This window comes from Mustela putorius, unplaced genomic scaffold (genome assembly GCF_011764305.1).
Source record: "Mustela putorius furo isolate JIRA1106 unplaced genomic scaffold, ASM1176430v1.1 tig00003909_pilon_pilon_pilon, whole genome shotgun sequence".
NCBI classification, from domain to species: domain Eukaryota; kingdom Metazoa; phylum Chordata; class Mammalia; order Carnivora; family Mustelidae; genus Mustela; species Mustela putorius.
The window spans coordinates 40,470,761-40,492,565 of record NW_025422057.1 but is presented as its reverse complement, the minus strand read 5'-3'; the positions used below and the strand labels follow the sequence as shown (position 1 = coordinate 40,492,565).

The following is a 21,805-nucleotide window of genomic DNA, read 5'->3' as shown; positions in this document are numbered from 1 at the left end:
ATTATAACTTTTGGATTATAACTTTCAGTTACATTCACAGGTCTTTTGCAAGATAGATTGAGCCATTCAGGATCATGAGGTCATGTGGGTTATCACTATCTCTCCACCCTCCTTGGCATTCAGAACCCCTACCCTTATTCCTGCTCTTGGGATCCACATCTCAGAGCAATGCTTCTCCCAGTATGGCCTATAGCCTACCTGCCTGGATCAGAATCATATAAGTGCTAAAATATAGTCTCATAAACCAGATTTCCTGAATCACAGTCATTGGGGTTGGAGTTTAGGTTTCTATTCTTTATTTTTTGTTTTTGATTTTTTTTAAAGCTCTTTTGTATTTGTCCATCAACAGATGAATGTATTTTTAAGTACATTAAACTTAAAGAACTTGGTCCCAGGTGATGGGCATCTTTTTCTTTTTTTAATTTTGTTTTAAAAATTTCTTTTCAGTGTTCCAGAATTCATTGTTTATGCACCACACCCAGTGCTCCATGCAATATGTGCCCTCCATAATTCCCACCACCAGGCTCACCCAACACCCCACCCCCCTCCCCTCCAAAACCCTTAGTTTGTTTTTCAGAGACAACAGACTCTCATGGTTCATCTCCCCTTCCAATTTCCCCCAACTCACTTCTCCTTTCTGTCTCCCCATATCCTCCATGTTATTCCTTATGCTCCACAAGTAAGTGAAACCATATGATAATTGACTCTCTCTGCTTGACTTATTTCACTCAGCATATTCTCTTCCAGTCTCGTCCGTGTTGATACAAAAGTTGGGTATTTATCCTTTCTGATGGAGGCATAATGCTCTATTGTATACATGGACCATATCTTCTTTATCCATTTGTCCATTAAAGGGCCATTGCTGCTATGAACATTGGGTACAGATGGCCCTTCTTTTCATTACATCTGTATCTTTGGGATAAACCCAATAGTGCAATTGCAGGATCATAGGGAAGCTCTATTTTTAATTTCTTAAGGAATCTCCACACTGTTTTCTAAAGTGGCTGCACCAACTTGCATTCCCACCAACAGTGTAAGAGCGTTCCCCTCCTCTTTCTCCACATCCTTTCCAACATATGTTGTTTACTGTCTTGTTAATTTTGGCCATTCTAACTGGTATAACATGGTATCTCAATGTGGTTTTGATTTGAATCTCTTAGATGGCTAATGATGACAAACATTTTTTCATGTGTCTGTTAGTCATTTCTATGTCTTCTTTGGAGAAGTGTCTGTTCATGTCTTCTGCCCATTTTTGACATGATTATCTCTTTTGCATGTGTTGAGTTTGAGGACTTCTTTATAGGTCTTATATACCAACCCTTTGTCTGTAGTGTCATTTGCGACTATCTTCTCCCATTTTGTGGGTTTCCTCCTTGTTTTGTTGACTGTTTCCTTTGCTGTGCAGAAGCTTTTGATCTTGATGAAGTCCCAAAAATTCATTTTCACTTTTGTTTCCTTTGCCTTTGGAGATATATCTTGAGAGAAGTTGCTGCGGCCGATGTCGAAGAGGTTACTGCCTATGTTCTCCTCTAGGATTTTGATAGATTCCTGCCTCACATTGAGATCATTTATTCATTTTGAGTTTATCTTTGTGTATGGTAAAAGAGAATGGTTGAGTTTCGTTCTTCTACACATAGCTGTCCAATTTTCCTAGCACCATTTGTTGAAGACACTGTCTTTTTTCCACTGTATATTTTTTCCTGTTTTGTTGAAGATTATTTGACCACAGAGTTGAGGGTCCATATCTGGACTCTCTACTCTGTTCCACTGGTCTATGTGTCTGGTTTTGTGCCAATACCATGCTGTCTTGGTGATCACAGCTTTGTAGTAAAGCTTGAAATCAGGCAACGTGATGCCCCCAGTTTTGTTTTTCTTTTTCAACATTTCCTTAGCAATTTAGGGTCTTTTCTGGTTCTGTACAAATTTAAGATTGTTTGTTCAAGCTCTTTGAAAAATGCTGGTGGAATGTTGATTGGGATGCCATTGGAAGTATAGATTGCTCTAGATAGTATACCCATTTTAACAATGTTTATTCTTCTGATCCACGAGCATGGAATGGTCTTCCGTTTTTTGGGGTCTTCTTCATTTTCTTTTATGAGTGTTCTATAGTTCCTCTAGTACAGATCCTTTACCTCTTTCCAGGTATCTTATGGTTCTTGTTGCTATAGTAAACAGGATCAACTCTCTCATTTTCCTTTCTATAGTTTCATTGTTAGTGTATAAGAAAGCAACTGATTTCTGTACATCAATTTTATATCCTGCTACATTACTGAATTGCTGTATGAGTTCTAGTAGTTTGGGGGTGGAGTATTTTGGATTTTCCACATAAAGTATCATGTCATCTGCAAAGAGAGAGATTTTGACTTCTTCATTGCCAATTTGAATACCTTTTATTTCTCTTTGTTGTGTGATTGCTGTTGCTAGGACTTCTAATACTATGTTGAACAAGAGTGGCGAGAGTAGGCATCCTAGTCGTGTTCCTGATGTCAAAGGGAAGGCTGTCAGCTTTTCCCCATTGAGGATGGCATTCACTGTGGGTTTTTCATAGATAGATTTTATGAAGTTGAGGAATGTTCCCTCTATCCCTATACTTTGAAGTGTTTTAATCAGGAATGATTGCTGTATCTTTTCAAATTCTTTTTATGCATCAATTAAGAGGACCATATGGTTCTTCTCTCTTCTCTTACTGATTTGTTCTATCACATTAATTTGCGAATCTTGAACCACCTTTGCATCCCATGGACAAATCCCACCTGGTCATGGTGGATAAATTTTTTTAATATACTGTTAGATCCTATTAGCTAGGATCTTGTTAAGAATCTTAGCATTTGTTTCCTTTGCCTTTGGGGACATGTCGTGAAGGAGGTTGCTGTGGCCGATGTTGAAGAGGTTACTGCCTATGTTCTCCTAGAGGATTTCTTACACTTTAAAAAATCTTTTTCCTTTTTGTTGTTCAGACTGGGCAATTTCTATTGATCTGTCCTTAAATTCATGGACTCTCTCTCTTCTCATTTTCTTATTGTTTGCACTTAGTGAGATTTTAAAATTTGTTATTGTATTTTCAGTTCTTAAATTTCCATTTGGTTCTTTTTTATTGCTCCCATTTCTTTACTGAGACTTCTTTGTTTTTCATCCATTTCAATAATATTCACCCTTATTCCTTAGAGTGTGGTATATAAACAGCAGATTTAAAGTTTTTGCCTGATTAAAAAAATAAAATTTTTGTCTGATAGTTTCAACATCTGGGTCATCTCAGGCTTGTCATCTGTTGATTATCTTTTTCTGTGTGAGGTATTGATATTTCCCTGATTTGTTCTGTGCTAAGTAATATCAAATTGTGTCCTGGATATTTTGAATGTTATGAACTCTGGCTTTTGTTGACATCTGGAGAATGCTGATGCTTTGTTTCACCAGGCAAGCAACCAGGTTAGGTTTAGCCTGAAAGTTCTTACCCACCTTCCGTGGACCATGTTTCTGTTATTAGTTTGGCTTCACAGACTTGGCAGTGAGGTTTGATCTACCCTATATTTTCCCTGTGCAGTAGTCAGTCATGGGTGGTCTTTACCCTTGAGTTCAGTTCTCAAAGCCTTAGGAACTGGTTTAGGGTCACATCCACACATACAACTCAGAATTGAGGCCAGAGGTTGATACAAAGTCTGACTTTCTTAAGCCTCTTCCTCTTCATGTCTCCCCAACACTTCATGGATACCAGGGGTCTCTTCCTTCTCCTCTGTCTAGGAAGCTGAGGCTTTAGTTTCCCTGCTTTGACATGTACCTCCTGCCACTGCATCTGTTTCTGGTGCCAATCAGGGAAAGGAAAGAGAGAAAAGAGCGATGGAGATTTTGCCTACACTCTTAGAACTGTAGATCTTCTGGTTAGAGAGAAGGATTAGTCTTCTCCTAGACACTCAGACACCTGCTGGCTGCTGCTACTGCTATGAGGTTATCTGGAGTCTGACTGAGAAAGAACGAAGGAACGTAACAAAGAAAATCTCAGGGCTTCCCCTCCATGCTCTGTGACCTGTAGGAGCCTATTTTTCTGTTCCTCAGCCCAGAAACAGAGAGGTTTTCTTGGCACTCTCTCCTTGTCTATATATGGTGCACATTTCTGTTTTCAGATGCCCTCTGAGCCCATACCCAGGAATTCTGGAGGGGGACACCCCAGAAAATTCAATGCAGTTGAATGGTGCTGTGGGTTTGGTTTCCTTCTCTGCTACCATTTACTTTTCAGAGTCATCAGAGAACTGCTTATTTGTTCTATGTGAGTTTTGAGTTGCATTCAGGGGGTAGGGCAGAGTTGAGTATGTCTACACACCTTGAAGAAACTCAGAAATGTTTGTGTGTATGTGTTTAACATAAAAGGAGAGCCTGTCTATCTCCTTATGCCTGGTGGGAAGGGGAGAGGACCAGACAACTTACTTGCATTGAATATCGACTATGAGCCAGCCACTGTGTCCTGGGGCCCAAAAGCATTATTCTGTGTCTCTCTGAGAGAAGTATGGTATTATGGGTTCCACATACAGCTGGGGAAAATTAGGCTCAGATTAATTAGTTCAAAATTATATAGATCATACGTGGTAGAATAAGGATGTGTCCTGTGGCCTGTCAGAGAAAGATTCAGAAAGGTTTGTGAAAAACAGAAGAGACTAGAAAACTCAAAGTTGATATCCTGCTTGCCCTCTCTCTGCAGGGTGGATGAAGGGGATGCTGTGATCATGCACCCTGGGGTCCTGTGCATCATGGTGAGACTGCTGCCTCGGTTGTACCACGCAGACCACCCCCAGGTACTTGTGGTTGAACACATGTATTTGTCTTTCTCACATGATGACTCACTTAAGCTCCTTCTGGCCAGATTTCTTCTTCTTTGCCTTTGCCCTCAGTACCTGCATTAGCGGAGCCCCCCCCCCCCAACGTGAAGCTCCTCCTGCAGGGTAGAGTCAGTGTGTCCATGACTCTTGATTGAGTTTTGCTGCCCTTCCCTCCAAGGCCATTCAAAACAGGTCATTTTTGCTGGTGAAGTGACCCTACTAAAATCCACAGCCAAACACAAACTAGCTGAAATGATTCCGCCTTCATGAGGCCAGCCCTGGGTACTGAGGATAGCACTGAGCATTGTTGGGGCTGGAAGTCCTCCCCACCACCCCTGGTAGTCATCCATCCTGTGGGTGCTGGCTGTGATCATGGCTCGGTACTCTGTGTAGGACATGCCAGGCTAACAAGATGGGATGTGTCTCTCACGGGGACCAAGAGATGGTGCCAGTGCAGACAACTGAATAAATAAGCCCACAAATAAATATACAATGACAGATTGTGGCAAGTGATAATAATAGGGAAAAATAAGATGCTGAGAAAGAATAATGGGAATGGAGGTGGAGGAAGACCTGATTAAATCTAATTTAGAGGAAGGGGTGGAGGTCAGGGAAGCCATCTCCTAGATGGTGACATTCAAGCAGGGCCCTGAAAGATGAGTAGCAATTAACCAGGCAGGAAGAAGCCTGCTGCAGGCGGCTGGAGTGGGAACAGAGGGGGAGAGTGGGAAATGTGCCAGATGGGGCAGGCACAGGATGGCTGGAGCCCTGCTTATAGATGGAGTTTTTTCCCTAGGGTAGCAAGAAGCTTTGCAAAGGAGAGGATGACTCTATCAGGTTTTTGTATCAAAAACTCTGTTTATTGCATGGAGAATGGCCTAGGAATGGGGACAACAGTTCAAAATCCATGTCTGCAGGACCACATCGAAGGTGGCTCAGCTAGGGTGGTGTCTGGGCAAGGATGAAGAGAGAGGAAAGACAGACTCACAGGACCTGAGATGAGACCCAGGAGATGGGAAGAGGGAAAGAAAAAAAAAAAAAACAAAAACAAAACCACCCAAGTTCCTATCCTCACAGAACGAGGAGCTCCACAGGAGGATGAAAAGATTGAGTAACAGAACAAGGTCATTCTTGTTGAGGAAAACCTGGAGAATCCATGCTCTAATGAGTGCAGAGGAGAGGGTACGAACTGGACTGAGCAACCAGGTGTGGTGCTGGACTTTTTCATGGTTTGTCCTCATTGCAGTTTTCTTGGGAGTATTATTTGTCTCTGTTTTCACCAGTGGGGAAACAGAGGCTCAGATCATTTAAATGACTTGGAAGGATTCTCAGTTGGCGGACATGGTATTCAATGTGGTCCTACCTGGTGGCAGGTCTCCTGGTTGTTCCCTTGCGCAGTTGTGGCTTCTGTAGGAGGAATGAGGGACCGGGATTGTGGGTTGAGCTGGGCTTTGTCCAGGACCTAAAAATGAAGTGATATGTTCTAGGAAGAAATGAACACTAGTGGTGTCATTAATCACAGCCTGAAAATGACAATGACCTAATAAAATGTTGCAAACCTGCCAAAATCAGTGAGAAAAGTGGAGCGGGGAGCAAAAGCCTTGATGTGTAGGGAAGGGAACTGTTTTCACCAAAAAAATTCTGTAGTATTTCATACAGGCTTGCAAAAAAGTGCTGACTTGGTTCCATGTCTCTATGTCCCTTTATAACTGGAATCTTTTTTGTGGTTCCTGCTCCTTTGCTGGAAAGTGACCATGAAGTGATGGTCAAACCAATGAAGAGAGACTCATCTCATAGTAAAATGGAATGCATTTATATTTTTCTACATTTGCAGAAAATAAGTAGGCTGGAGTAAAATGGGCTTCATCGCTTCTTCAGTTACCTGTTGCTGTGTGACAAAGTGCCACCCAGTTAACAAACTATGTCATTCTTTCTCACGGTGCCTGTGGGGTAGGAGTTCGGACAGCCTCAGCAGGGACAGCCTGTCTTTGCATCCCAAAGTGATGGGTGGGCTGGACCATTTAAGATGTCTTCCTTACTCACACAGATGGCACCTCACTGGGCTGGCTCCAATGACAGGAGTCTCCTGGGCTGGGCCCGATGCCTGGGGCCTTGGTTGAAACTGTTATAATAGCATTCTGGGTTCTTCTCCATGTAGCCCTCTCCATCTAGCCTCTATCCATGCTCTTCTAAGTGAATTCTCCATCCAGGCCACATAGTAGCTCAGGGCTCCCAAAGGCACAAAAGCAGAAACTTCCAGGTCCTCCGAAGGCTTAGGCCTTGAACGAGCTGACCTTGCCTCCACAGCATTTGTTGGTCAAAGTGAGTCACAGGTTCAGCTTAGACTCAGTGAGAAGGGCCATATGCCTCCTCTACTGATGTGAGGGGTTACATGTGTGTAAAGGACAGAGGGGATTGTTGGGGGTCATCTTTTAAGACCAGCACCTACTCGCCTTAAGCATCAACTGGTAGATAAAAATATTTGACCCTGAAATAAAGCATCTTCTAGTTCTTTACATGTCTTCTAGTCATTTAGTTGTCTCAAATCTGGGACTTTACTTTCTTTACCTAGATGTTCAAGACAGGGTCTGCCTGGACCATTTTGGACACTAATCACACTTAGGGCTACCTCTGTGCCAGGCCTGTTGTTTCATCAGTATTCATAATAGCTTATCCCAGTACACTAGAATCTTCCCACATGGTAGGGACTTGAGGCTCAAGAAAGGTGGGTGACTTCCTGTGGTCATGGAATTGGTGATGGGAGGTCTAGAACTCACTCCCTGGCCCCAGATCAAGGTATGTTTGATGAATGGCTCTCTTATCTTTGCAGCTTTTGCAGAATGTAAGGTCATGATCTCTTGGCATTGCTCAATTTTGCAGGTGCAATAGCTTTACAGTAAGGATGTCTGGCTTTCTTAGCTGTATTTCCAGCCATACAGTGTACCTGGAATGAGAACAACCAAGCCAGTGGTATGGGTGGCCTTAGCAGCCAAATGGTTGCTGATGGGTGTGTCGTGCCCAACTCCATGGCGGTGATGACCGATGAAATGATGCAGAGCAGAGAGTGGCCTGTCTCTCTGCAGCTCGTGCATGGGAACTGTGGCTGAATCTGAGTTTCAGATAAACTCTGTGCCTTGTCATGTTAGTGTATGGAGTGGAACTCGATGGCCATCAGATGCATTAAGTATGCAAATGAGAATTCCATCTGGTAGGATTCTTTTTCTCTATTCAGGTCACAATAAGTAATTTAGGAAAAGTCTAGTTCTCCCTCACTGTCTCTCAAAATGCAAATGAAATGTAGTCGTGCGTTTTCTCAAATATTTTCTGCAGATGCCAAATCAGCAGCTATTAAAAGTTGAGTAATTACAGTAATTAATTTCTGAAAAGGGAGGGTGGGAAACCTCATAACAATCAATAGAATAGTAAATCAAATGAGAAAGGAGACCACACAGGAAAATGCTGGAATGAAAAGGACTGCAGGACTGCATCTTCAGGGCAGGAAGTTTCAGTAGATGGCAGTGTTACGAAGAAGATGGAATATGAGTTCCCCTCATCTCCCGGTCTGTTGGCCTGCCGGCTCCCAGCATTGTACTCTTAGCCACCTTCCTATCTGACGGATGAGAAATTGATGGCTTTCCAAGGTACAGATGTCATTTCAAGAGTGACAACTTAAATAACTACATATATGGGTGGTCTGATTTATTTCTAATTATGGCCACATGAAATTTGTTTTGCTTACAACCAAAAGGTGTCTTCCCCCTCTCCAAAATGCTAGCACCACAAGCTGCTCTTAGAAAAATAACCCAGCTGTGTCATCATCAATATTAAAACTGGATTGTGGGAATTGCTGTGAATGAGGCAGAAATGGCATCCAGCGTGGTTCTCTGGGAATTGGGTTGACCTCAGAACTAAACAACTGATTGGAAAGAAGATATTTTCCCTTTCTGGCATGCTCAGCAGCCACAGGGTCCCCAGCATCACTGTGTTTTCATCAGGACTGTGGCCTTTATTCAGTTCCTGGCAGAGGGGTATTTGCTTGTGTGCTCGAGGACTGTTAACTCAGATGGTGGGAAGCCAGAACCAGGTTAACAGAGGTGGAGCACACAGTGCTTTAGAACAACTAGTGTGATCCATATGTACCTGTGAATAATTTTATTCAGCACCTTCCAGATGCCACTGGGGATTCAGACATGAATGTCACAGGAGCTCACAGTCGGAGTTGAGGATGGCTAGGGAGTGTAGAAGACAGTAAGACCACACTCTGTTGCCTAGAACAGAGGTTTGCCCACTGGGCCTTGGGACAGAGGGGGAGGAAAGCCACAGACAGTTGGGGAAACCAGAACCGGGCTTTAAGGAAAACATGTGCCCATGGCAGATCAGCTGGAGGAGGGAGGGGAGAGAAGAAGATCATCCACAGAGAGAGGTACATGTGAAGATGTCTACTTGGGGATTCTGAGTAGTTCAGCTGGGCTAGGATAGACCATATGGGTAGAGGGGCAGTGTGTGGGGTTGCGATGTGCAGTCAAAGCCACTCCACGAAAGATGCTGAATACCATGCTAAGAGAATTGAATTTTCTTGGGGTACCATCCATCATCATCATCATCATCATCATCACCATCATCAACATCACCACAAGCACTACAGTCTTTACTGAGCACCTGTTACATGAGGGCAGAGTTTAGGCTCCAAAGACAGCAGAATGTCATCAGATCTCACCTCTGCCACTTCACAGTCACACAGACACAGGAAATGATTCAGCTTTCACGATCCTTCACTTTCTTTGCTGTCATATGGGAGTAATAATATCATCCTGTGGCATTATTGTGAGGATTAAATGCAATGAGTCCTTAGCATGGCGAGCAGAACATACACTGCACCATGGGAAACACTTACTAAATGGAATTACTGCTACTAGTTGCCAGAAACTCTACAAATGCTTTATCTTTTAATCTTTATAATAACCCTGCAGGGTGGATATCAGTATCCCCACTTTGCTGATGAGGACTTGAAACTTGTAGAAGTTGCTAGGTGGTGGATGTCCGTGGTGCCAGGCTCCTGGACTTCCTGCCTCTGTGCTAAGTGGCTTTTCCTTTATGGACGTGGTAGCCATGGGAGGGCTTTGGAAAGCAACAACACAATCAGACCTGAGTATTACAGAGACTCTGATCTACAGTCAGCCAGCACTGAGTCACTGTTGTGTGTGTTCCAGATTCTTCTGCCACTGAAATGTCCTTCACAGTCTGATGCGACAGAGAAAAGATTGGGCTTAGGGCTGCGTTCATCTATCAACTCATTCATGTCTTAATTTAGAAAAGGGTGCCATTTTCTGGAATTAGTCTGCATTTCAAACACATTGAAATAATTGTATGGGTTTCAAATAACTGAAATATTGACAGCATTAATAGCTCTGGGTAACATTGTGTAAGGGCATGCTATTTGAAAAGAGCTATTTTCTCCAACAAGGAAATGGATAAAGTAGGAGTCTCATTTTGTTAAAGTATGACACCTTAGAAATTCCAAATATGTTGAATTTTAGATATCCTGTCTTCTTTCATACTAATACCCCATCCCCAAAATTTCTGTTGTCCCTGGAAAAATGTCAAGCCTGGTCAAGATTCAGTTTACTTTTTAGGGTAGCCTTTTAAATAGAGCAAATACACATAATCTCACATGATGACCAAAAGGATCAAAGGAAAAACACAATGGGTGTAGAACGATGGCATAGAAGTTAAAGCTGTATGGGAAGACTTCTGGCCCAATTATCAGGGCACCTTGCTTTTAACCCCTTTTCCCATCATTAGTTCTGTGACTGATATAGGCTACCTTTGGTTCCCACACCTTGGTTTCAGCTACTCAGATTTGGCCTACATCACAGGGGTTGCAAACCCAATGTTGTGGGGCCAGGAAGGTGAAAGAAATGTATCAGTGGAAATAATAGGGAATGGTGAGTTCTGTGGCTGTTTGGAAGGGTACTTGTTCTGCCTAAAGGCACTTTTACTTAAATAGGGGGCAGTAAAACAGAAGGAAAGCCAGACTATGCCTACCAAATAAAACACTTCTAGATACCATCAATTTAGAACCCTTGTGTGATCAGGGTTCCCTCCGTTATAATGAGTGCATCATACTGTGTTAAAATCATGGGCTTTGGAGTAGGACTGGGTTGAATGTCAGTTCTGATACTCATTAGCTGTGTGACCTTAGGAAATTGATGTATCTCCAAGTCTTTGTGTTCCCTTATTATATTTTCCCATTGGGAAAAACAGTGGAAAATATAGTTGTACTTAACATAGTACCTGGCACACAGTAATCTACTCATCATACACTGGCTCCATTATATACCATCCCCCCAGCACCCTTTTCTTCTAGATTGGCAGTCTGTATTCCTAGGACTTTGGGTCATGGCATATAGAAATTCGGAAATAAAAATGGAAGATAATACATTTTAGGTATATTTCCAACTGGAGTTTTGCTATTATTAAATTATTAACAGAGAATTGATGTTGAGCTATATATTATAGTCTGCTTGTGAATCAAAAGCCTGAGTCCTCTCTTCTGCCTGTTTTGCATTTGATCCATGACCTGGGTGAACTCAAGTGGCAGATGACATAGATCTGGGAGGAGGAGTTACCCACTGGCTGACAAAATGGGGATGTGAAGGGTCTCTACCAGCCTGAAGAATGTATCAGAATCCCTTTGGGTCGAAATTCAGCAGAGATGATCAGGCCTATGATCATGTCTTAAAGCACATATATACTGGGCTGGGAAGGACAGAATAGAGTATGTGGAAGAGTCCCAGAAGGCTTAATGCATGGCCAGTAATTGTCCCAAGTTGGGTGAGACCACTGCTATGGTGAGTTCTACTTCCCTCTATATTTATAGAAGTATAGTGCCCAGCTAAAGGGAAGTGGTAGTCCCATGACCCCTTAACACAACATCTGTGTTTGTCCAGAGGTGAGAAGCCAGGATGGCGAGGGATCTGAAAAACCTCCTTAGTCATGGAAGGAATAGTGAACAGATCTGAGGGTTGGGAGCTTAGAGATAGAAGACATTGGGGACATAAGGGCTGAGCAGGTACTTGTTAGTCAGCTGGTGGTAGAACAATGCACACAAAGACCAGTTAGTTAAATAGCAGATGGTTTGGGCTCAATGTAAGGATATACTTGTCCAGTCTAGATGGACAGCTGGAGAGGTGGTTCCAAGGGGCTCAGAAATATGGCCACTGGCAAGTTACATATAAATGAGACTCCACCTACCCTCTCAAGATGGCAGAAATGGTCAAACCCATTTAGGGCTTGCACACGGCAAATACTGTGTACCAGTTACTAAATTCAGATGATCCCAGTGTGGGCCAAAGCCATGAACACTTAGTTTTTCCCGTAAGTTTTGATACATTGGCCTAGGACAGGATAGGATAGGTACCCCCTTCCCACCCCACAGAGTCACCAGTTTCAACTGACTTTACCTTGAAAACCCAGAGGTGGCCAGTGCTCTGGAGGCTTCAGCACCTGGGGGCCTGTGAAGCAGTGATCCCAGCGGCAAAGTGCAATTGACTTTCTGGTTTGAATTACTGTCCCTCCACACACTCTGTAATCTCAGCAAGCTGTAATCTATCTGGGCCTCAGTTCCCTCATCTGTAAAATGGAGTAATAATAGCATCCAGCTGTTGGTGTTCCAGGATTAAATGAGCCAGTATGTGAAAGCATTTAGAAGAGTCAGCCTTCAAATAGTGAGTGGGCAGTGGCGTTAGCGCCCATCGCAGCCATGGGGCCTGTGAACATGGTAGGTGTATCTTCCTGTTCTCTCACTGAGCTTGTGTGATGCACAGTGGCCATGTAAAGCAGGTGCTTGGTTGGAAGGAGTTTTGCTGGTATTAAAAGACAAGACCATGGCTAAGAAGAGTTAATATCCTGAAAACACTTGCATCCTATAAGAAAAAGCACTTTCACAGAAACTGTTTCTACTGACTCCCCCAAACAACATACCAGGGATGTCAGTATTTTCATTATTCCAGTTTTAAAGCTAAGGAGCTGAGGTCTTGAGAAAATAAGGAACTAGTCCAGGCTCTCCCATTCGTTAGTGTTAAAGCAGCCTGAGAACCTGGCTGTGGGGAGATTTCGGCGCTCTCTGCCTAGAGGGTGAAGGGAGGATGAAGGTCTGTCTGAAAGCTCAGAACCAACACACCAGGGCTTAAGCCACAGTTGGCATGTGAATAGATCCTTCATCTCCAGAAGAGACAGTGTTCTCTGCAGTCTTCTTTCAGGAAACTTCTCCAGACACGCGTGGATGGCTGTCTGTGAGCCGCAACAAAAAATCTGCTTTAAAAATATCTCTTAGCAAAAGTTGTGTCAACAGCGTCCTTTGGCTAAAGCACCAGAGACACTCAGGGACATTTAAACCACCTTTTCCTGGGTAGGTAGGAGAGGGAGGAAGCCTTGGCCCTAGGTGGGAAGGATTCGGGCTGGAGAGTGGTGTTGGGCCCCACACAGCCATCCACTGGGCTCCATTGCTCACCTGACCCAGGTCTCATGCAGTGTCCAAGGTGTTGGAAACTCTCCACTGATGTTACAGGTTCCAGGCTGGGCAGGCACCCTCCTGGATGGATGTCTACAGGCTGGTTTCCCTGGTGGTGTTCTCAGGGCTGACCACAGACTCATTGCAGGGGAGGTTGTTGGGTACCGGGGGTGAGGAAGCCCAGCTGATAACTACTTGTGCTCTCCAGCCTTTCCCTGAAAGGCCATGCCCACTTTCACCCCTTCATCTTTGCATGTGCTGTCCACACCCCTGGGAAGATAATTTTTTCTGCTGGCCAGATTATTTCCTAATTGCCCTCCAACACCTACTGGGTACATCACGTTTTCTGGGCACTCTCGGCCCTCTGGGGTAGGGGTACCTCCTATGTTCTAGAACACTTTTGCCCCTTGGGCTTGCACTTAGTAGGCAACTATTGCATTTGAGGCAGAGACAGGTGCTGGGCAACAAGGGTGAAGAGTCATTGTCTCAGGCAGCGGTTCACAGTGTGCTGGGGGACAAGGGGTGGTGGGAAGAGGTCTGTCTATCATCTATCTACCGAGAGAACCATCAGAGTATGGTATTTATGATTGAGGTATGGACGGTGCTATTTGGGGAAATCAGGAAAGATTTCTCAGGTGAGAGAACATATGAATTGTCTCTTGAATAATAAGTAGGAGCTCGGTAAAGGGATGGGGCTGGAAAGGACATTCACAGCTTTGGGCGTCAATCAAAAAGGGCATAGGGAGAGTCAATTACCATATGGTTTCACTTATTTGTGGAGCATAACAAATATCATGGAGGACAAGGGGTGTTAGAGAGGAGAAGGGAGTTGGGGGAAATTGGAAGGGGAGGTGAACCATGAGAGACTATGGACTCTGAAAAACAATCTGAGGGGTTTGAAGGGGTGGAGGGTGGGAGGTTGGGGTACCAGGTCGTGGGTATTATAGAGGGCACGGATTGCATGGAGCACTGGGTTCGGTGAAAAAATAATGAATACTGTTTTTTCTGAAAATAAATAAATTAATTTTAAAAAAAGGGGCATAGGATATTCAGCAAAGGGAGAGAATGTTACTAGGGCTGGAGCGTGGGGTGGACCAAAGGGAAAGATGAAATGAAGTTGGAAAGAGACAAATACTTTATAAATACAAGATCCTAGGCTTCTGTTACCAGGCAGCATCAGACATCATATGCGTGTAGTTTGTGAAGGAAGCATCCACGTGCAGCTCGGTCTTAGTTGCAAATCTAATTAGGGACATCAAGGAAGCCATGCCTTTAGACATGGGTTCTGCTCATTCAGTGGGACTCGGACCTCTACTCATAAACCAAGATCACAAACTCCCACACCTACAAGGCCATGTGGACAGCACAAATGAGTCTACCAGGCTGATGGAGACTGTGGCAGAAAGGAAAATGTGCACCCATATATAGAAAGGACTAATTCTAAGTAAGCAAAGATAACCATAAGAACTTGTCAAATGACACCCATCCATGAGTCCTGTTTACTTGTACTATTTCTGAAGAGCTGAGGTCACTTAACTTGTACTATCTCTTTTCCAAAATCATCGAAGACCATTTCATCCAAATTGGAATAAGCAACTAATCAAAATTTGGGTAGCTCAGTAGAACTCCCTGGTTTTTTCTAAGTGTCTGGAGGAAACAGACATGGTCATCTGAAGGTTTTTACATCGGTGGCAGGACACACTGTAGAGTTATGTGTCCAAAGCCCATGCCTGCTGGAAGGGACGCACCCCACCAGGATCCAGCCCTCACTGGACTCTGGGACTGTATGAATCTGGACCAGAAGAGAAAGAGGGGGAGAAAGAGAAAGAACAGCAAACATCCACAGTGGGGCACGGATAGACTTGAAGCCACGACTGTTAAGTGGAGAAAGTAAAAAACTCCTGAAGGCTGCCCCACAAATCGCTCTGTGATAAGTTGCCTTGCGGGTCCTGCCCGCCGGCCAGCCTGGTGACCCCACGCACTCACCATGGAGCCCTAATTGAACCACCATCCCCTAGCCTGCATTGGAAGTAATATGCGTTAGGAAAATCAATCCATTTGTAGGGGGAGGAAACCAGACTGGTTTCCTGCTACTGCTCATATTTTCACTAAAACCCCATTTTACTGGAACCAACATTGAAAAAAACAGCACATTTTATTCAAAACAAGGCAATATTGGTATTGACAGAGCGGCAGTGATTTTCCCTCCTCCATTATGGGGTATTGAGCAATTTTGGAGTAAACTTGTGGCATCATTAGACAAGATCAGCATTTCTCCCTTTTGAAAACTTTTGCTTTTTTTTTCTTTGCTTTTTTTTTTCTTTTTTGCATATTTAGATTTTAAGTAGCTCTTTTCTGGTGGATGAAAAAGAAAAAAGCAAACAACAACGAAAAAAGAAAGCCAAAAGCCCTCAAAGTAGTAAGTGAAGTGCTGATAATAAAACTGGAGATTGTAGACATTTCTTTTTAATTCTTATTAATAATACATTGTGGTGTTATTTTTGCATCTTGCTTCTACAGACTGTCTCCCCAACTTTCATCCCAAATTAAAAGACTGCAGTTACCAGATAATCTAGGTTCTGGAAGAGGGAAAATTCAAATCAAGAGGGCAGAGGCTCCCTTTGTGTTCTGAGAGGAGGCGACAGGAGGAAAGGCAGAGTTGTGGACTCCGTGGGGTGCAGGGAAGGATGCTGAGGGCCGTAGAAGAAAGATCTGGGGAAGGGGGGCAAGGAGGCGGGGTAGATTTCCACGTGGAGGAACTCCTCAAAGTACAAGTGGTGGAATTGTTTAGTGCAAATGAGTTTTGGCATTTCTTCCTTCTATCACTGGTTCCCATTGGGCTGTACATTGCCTCTAACAGTTTATACTGGCCACGCCAGTACTGCAGTGACAGGGAAGGGGTGGTGTCAGTCCATTCAGGCAGCTATAACAAAACACCATAGATTTGGTGGCTTCTAAACAACCAAAACTTATTTCTTATAGTTCCGGCAGCTGGAAGTCCTAGAGCATGGTGCTGGCAGATGCAGTGTCTGCTGGGGGCCCACTGCCCCACGAATGGCCCCATTCTTACTGTGTCCATACATGGTACAAGGCAAGAGAAGGCTCCCTGGGGTCCCTTTTATAAGGGCACTAATCGCATTCATGAAGGATCCACTCTTGGGTCCCAATCACCCCACAAAGGCCCCCACCTCTGTACATATCCTGTTGGAAATTAAGTTTCAACATATGAATTCCGGGGGACAGAGACATCCAGTGCATTACAGGGATCATATTATTCCAATGATGAGATCTTCCCTTGGCATCAGGGATGGTGGCAAAATGGTGACATTTCAGAAGGACAAAATCCTGTCTCAGAACAATTGCCCTTAAAACCATTCTAATGAGGTTTAAATTTTAAACTAAAATTAAGATGGTCTAAAATTTTAAGTTGAAAGTGTTACCGAAGATATTGTAGATATGTAAATTTTGCCGAATGCCATCAGTTTGAGAAAGGAGCTCTGGTTGATGTGCTCCTGGAAGGGGGAAGGGAGGAGGGAGGGTGAGCTGTATGACCCATTCATTTTTTTTAATCTAAAAATTAATGATAAACAGCGTAAATATGTGTCTCGATACATTTTAGTCCTTAAAACATATGTACAACCAAGCGGTGTTTATGACCTAAGGATGAATGCCACCGCTTTCTTAATTTCTGTCCCTTAGTGACACAGATATACTCTCGACCATGTGGCAGTGTGTTCCAAAATCTCTGCATGTGTGAAGTCAAGATGGGAAGTGAGGTGATCCTGAGCATGGAGTCTGGGGTCAAAGCCAAGCTCTGATCTTCCCACGTGGCCTGAACAATGTATTTCTCTGGGTTCAGTTTCCTCATCTGTGAAATGGGCAGAGTAAAATTACCTCCCTCATAGGGTTCCTCAAAGGGATTCTATAACCTATACATATCAAAATGCTTAGACTGGGGTCTGGCACATTCTGAATACCCAGGAAATACTCTCATCTCAGGGCAAAATTTGGCTCTTATAGGAGATGCCAGGCCTGGATTCCCTTCTAAATCCAATGTGTGAGGGGCTGCAGGGAACCCCTCCTTCCCAAGCACTGTAACGCAGCTGCTAGAGCCCGTTTCTCACTGTGCTGAGACTGTTCCCTCTCCTGTCTTGCCTGTAGTCCATGATTCCCTTGAGAGCAGGAACAGTGTTGTGTTAATCTTGAAATGCCTAGAGATTTACCCAGAACCTGACATTGAAGAGACAGTTAATAGCTTGTTTAAGGGAGAGAGGGAAGAAGGGGAAGCAAGAAAGGACCCCAAGAAAGCTTTCATGGGAGGTGTGCATATCAGATGGTCTGTGACTCAAGGGGATGAGAAGCCAATCACCCTTAGAAGAGATGATTCAAATTAGTGCCTTTGTGGTTAGTCCTGGCTTTCCACTGGGACTAACCTAGACATGATCTACATTGTTCGAGATCTCTTTTCTTGAAACCAAAAACTAGGGCAAAGGTGTGCAGTATGAAAAGCATACCAAGGCCCCAGGTTGGGTTCCTCGGAGGTAGAGCCCAAGACTGGAGTTCAGGTAGATCAGATCCTTCAAGGGAGGGACTCAGGAGGGGAGTGGAGGAAGGAGGTGGTGTAGGAGAAGAAGCTCAACGGGGATGTGCCATCAGCTGAAGTCCAGCCTCAGCCTGAGCCACTAGGGTGGGGCCCCCCAGGGCATGAATTGCACCACAAAGACTGAAGGGTGCAACCTCATGGGCTACGGTCAGGTGTGTGGTGTGTGTGTATGTACACATGGCAGGTGGATATGTGTATATTTGCATGCATGTGTACGTGCATGCATGTATGCACACAAGGATATGTATAGTTCTGTGGGCATGTATATACATATGCATGCTTATGTGCACACATGCGCATGTATGTGTATACCCGTGTAGTACATGTGTGCATATGCATTTGTGTGTGCATGCATGAACATACATGGGGGGCCACTTAGCAGAGGACAGGTGGGGCAGGGCAGCTCCCCCTTAGAGGACTGCTGTCCTCCAGAGAAGGGGGAGTGGTGATGGGTACATTCATCTGGAGGAGGAGGTCTGGGGGAGGGTCCCATAGCATCCACAGCAGGAAAATTCCATTAAGTTCTAACTGGTATCCCTCTGACTTTAGACCCTATCACATATAATAGTGAAAGAGAATGCAGGCAGTCCTAAGAGGACTCCCCACCCCTAACACCTCCACTCCTGCTCCAAACTGTTATCTACAGAAGCCTGGGAATTCCAGGGGTTGATATTTTTATGAAGAAAGAAAGATTGCTAGGGCACCTGGGGGACTCAGTTGGTTAAGTAGCTGCCTTCAGCCCAGGTTCTGATCCCAGGGTCCTGGGACTGAGCCCCATGTCGGGCTCCCTGCTCAGCGGAGAGCCTGTTTCTCTCTCTCCCTTTGCCTGCTGCTCTGCCTACTTGTGTTCTCTCTCTCTCCCTCTCTCTCTGTCAAATAAAGAAAATCTTAAAAAAAAAAAAAAAGAAAGGAAGATTGCAAAAGCAATGTATTTGGCTCAAATATTTACTGAGCTGACTCTGCGTTCTCTTCTGTGGACTTCAAGGACACAAAGATACTGAAATGACTGGAAAACTAGTCAGGGTGAGATGACACCACAGCTGCCCGCGTATGAGAGGAGGACAAGGACAGTTGGAAGGTGTCTGGGGGATGACAGCAGGGGCTGGAGGCACTGGGCACCGGAGCCATACCTGGGGCTGGCCTGGGCACTGAGTGTGGTTTGGTTGAGCCACAGCCAGTCGGCGTGGACATGGCCTGCAGGCCTGTCTCCTGGCCACGCTACACCTTCTGTGCCAAGGGTATGGACTCAAACACGGGACTGCAGTTGCCTGGCCCCCTAACCTATTTGAGGCCTGATTGGGGGTCGATCAAAGTTGCCCACAAAGTACTCTGACCTCAAGGGCTCACCGTTTGCTTTCGCTACCTCTTAGCTTTCCCAGGAGATCCAGTGCTCCATGGCCAGTCACATCCAGTCCCTGGTGAAGTCGGAGAAGAACCGTCAGGTCATGTGCGAGGCAGGGATGCTTAGGACCCTCATGGCCTCCTGCCGCCGGGCCTTGACCACCAGCTCCAGCCCCTTGCACTCGGGCCTCATCAGGATTTTTGAAAAGCTTGCCTCCCAAGCAATCGAACCAGATGTGTTAAGGTACTGTGTGCCGTGCATTAAATTCAGCTGGGCCGCTGGCAGCTGTGCTCAGATAGAGTGGGAGGAGTGCACAGGGACAGGTGTTCTTCTCCCTCTCCTGCCTCTCTACTCTGTGGGGTGTGGCCCTTCCCAGCACAGGACACTGTGAGTCTAGGGAGGAGATCATACAGACAGTGGACAGGCCCACAGAACAGACATGGCCTCTCCCATGGAGTTGATAGTCTTGGGGGAGAGGGTTCTGCAGACAACACAGCATGTGCTGTGGGGGTGTTCAGTGGACAGTGCCAGTGCTGCATGAACTGGGAGGGCCACAGTTGGGAGAATGGGTGGAAAGGGGCAGGGCTGCCAGGCAGTGGGTGGCTTAGGCCTGAGGCGTGTGCCAGTGTTCACGGGACTGGAAAGGAAGGAAGAGGGCATTGAGGACGCCCCACTGAGAAGGACGGGGGGGGGCTGTGAAGGCTTGACACCCCAAGGGGTCAGACTGCTGGGAGCTGGGCTGCTGCAAGGAGCCGGGGCAGGACTCCTGACAAGGACAGGGACCGTGTATCCTTGGGGACACTTCCCGCTGGCAGCCCCTCCAGGAAGGCACCTGTTTCCTGGAAAGCTGAGCAGGACGGAGAGAGGCATGTGGCAGAGCAGACAGAGCAGAAGCAGAACAAAGTAGTGCAAACTCCTTTCCCCTTCAGGGTCCAGTGCAAGGCTTCCAGCTGGTCACTGACTAAGTCAAAGCCACCTACATGCACTAGCTCTGCAGTCTGGGTGCCTGGCCAGGAACACCCTGCTGCTGCGTGGTTTGAGGAACCATTCCAGGCAGAGAGAGGAAAGCATGGAGGAGGGGATCAGGGAGCACCAAGATTTAGGAAAGTGCTCAGAACTTTCCTAAAGCTGGAGAACACTTCTATCCATAAGAGGTCTTCATTTCTTTCTCTCCTCTGTTACGATTCCTAGACAATTTCTCAGTCTTGGAATTCCCCCACCTCCGTCGGCTGCAACGAAAATCCTGCATTCGTCTTGTCTGCACAGAGGGGACCCTGGAGGCTCAGGTGAGGACAAAGGAAAGAACAGGGAAGGTTAACAGGAATGAAAGAGAATATGCATTCCTTATAAGGGAGTCTACAATAGGTGAGAAGCAGACAGACTTAAAATACCTGCTGTGCAAAGGACCGAATGAGGAAAAGCAGGATTGGTGGTCCCAGAGAAAGACCACATCTGGAAGGAAAAGGATGTCCCCTGCCCTCCTATAAGATAGGTGATGGTAAGATTGTACTTGACCCCTTGAGGTGCAGATCATGGAAACAGTGATAGAGTTTCCTTCGTGACATGATGCTGCGCCTGGACAGAGGTGCCAGTGATGGCTTTACGCACAGCTCACAGCTCAGGGCTCAGCGAGGAGGTCAAGAGGCCAAAGCCCTGCGTAGATCCCTGGTATCAAGCATGGTCCCTGGGAGGCTGCTGGCTCCAGGGAGCAGCTTAAAGAAAAGAAAGCTGTGAGCATACCGAATGTGAGATCACATGAGGGCATGAAGGCAAGGAGGCACAGCTGAAAAGCGTGGATGGAGAGCCAGCTTGTGCTGGCAACCAGTGGTGGGGAGCAGAGCTTTCAAAGAGATAGGCTGCTGTGAGTGGGGAGATCAGGGAGCCAGGATGCAGTGTCAGTGAGTGACTACCAGTGGGGCAAGCTGGAAACTGGGGGGCGGGGTGATGTTTGTGGGGCATGTGGACTGAAGGCAGAAAAGTTTTCCAGAAGGAGCATAGTTGATGCAGGGGTGTTCCTGAGTCAGCAGAGAGCCACATCACAGTGGTTATGCTAGCCCTCCTCCTGGGCTGCAGCAGAAGCTTTGGGGCTGTTGTCAGAAGAGCAGTAGAAATGCTTAAATGGGGACATGGCTCCTCATCTCTTCTCTTGTTGCTTTAGGGTCCCAGACTGCAGCAGCAGGGACTGGTGAGGGTCCCGCAGGAGCTGCCATGGATGCCGGCCCCAACCCAGCAGTCACACATACCCTCAGGGCCTCGGGGACATCCCAGGGCTCAACCACTGCCCTTCAGACCTCTCTGAGCCTCATCTCCATGACCTCCCCACGCCACCTGCAGCCTCAGAGGGCTGTCCTGGCTCCATCGTTTGTGGAATTTGACATGTCCATGGAAGGTTATGGGTATGACAGGCTTTCTTATATTTGGAATGCAATTTATTAATTTCCCAGTGCCTCTGATGAATTATAATATTGATGACAAAACTGTAGTTCTCATCAGCTCTCACCACTCAGAAGCAGAAAATGTCTGGGTCAGGGACAACCCTG

General features: G+C 45.5%; 1 protein-coding gene across 6 annotated transcripts in view; it reads left to right on the top strand.

The window, feature by feature from the left end:
- Nucleotides 1-21,805, top strand: part of WDFY4 (WDFY family member 4) — a 268,674-nt gene that overhangs the window by 60,787 nt on the left and 186,082 nt on the right. For all 6 annotated transcript variants that reach the window (XM_013063131.2, XM_004765845.3, XM_004765846.3 and 3 more), the window contains exons 13-16: nucleotides 4,691-4,784; nucleotides 19,294-19,508; nucleotides 20,457-20,551; nucleotides 21,424-21,661. In XM_013063131.2, the coding sequence (XP_012918585.1) occupies nucleotides 4,691-4,784; nucleotides 19,294-19,508; nucleotides 20,457-20,551; nucleotides 21,424-21,661 (642 nt within the window). The remainder of the gene's footprint in view (nucleotides 1-4,690; nucleotides 4,785-19,293; nucleotides 19,509-20,456; nucleotides 20,552-21,423; nucleotides 21,662-21,805) is intronic.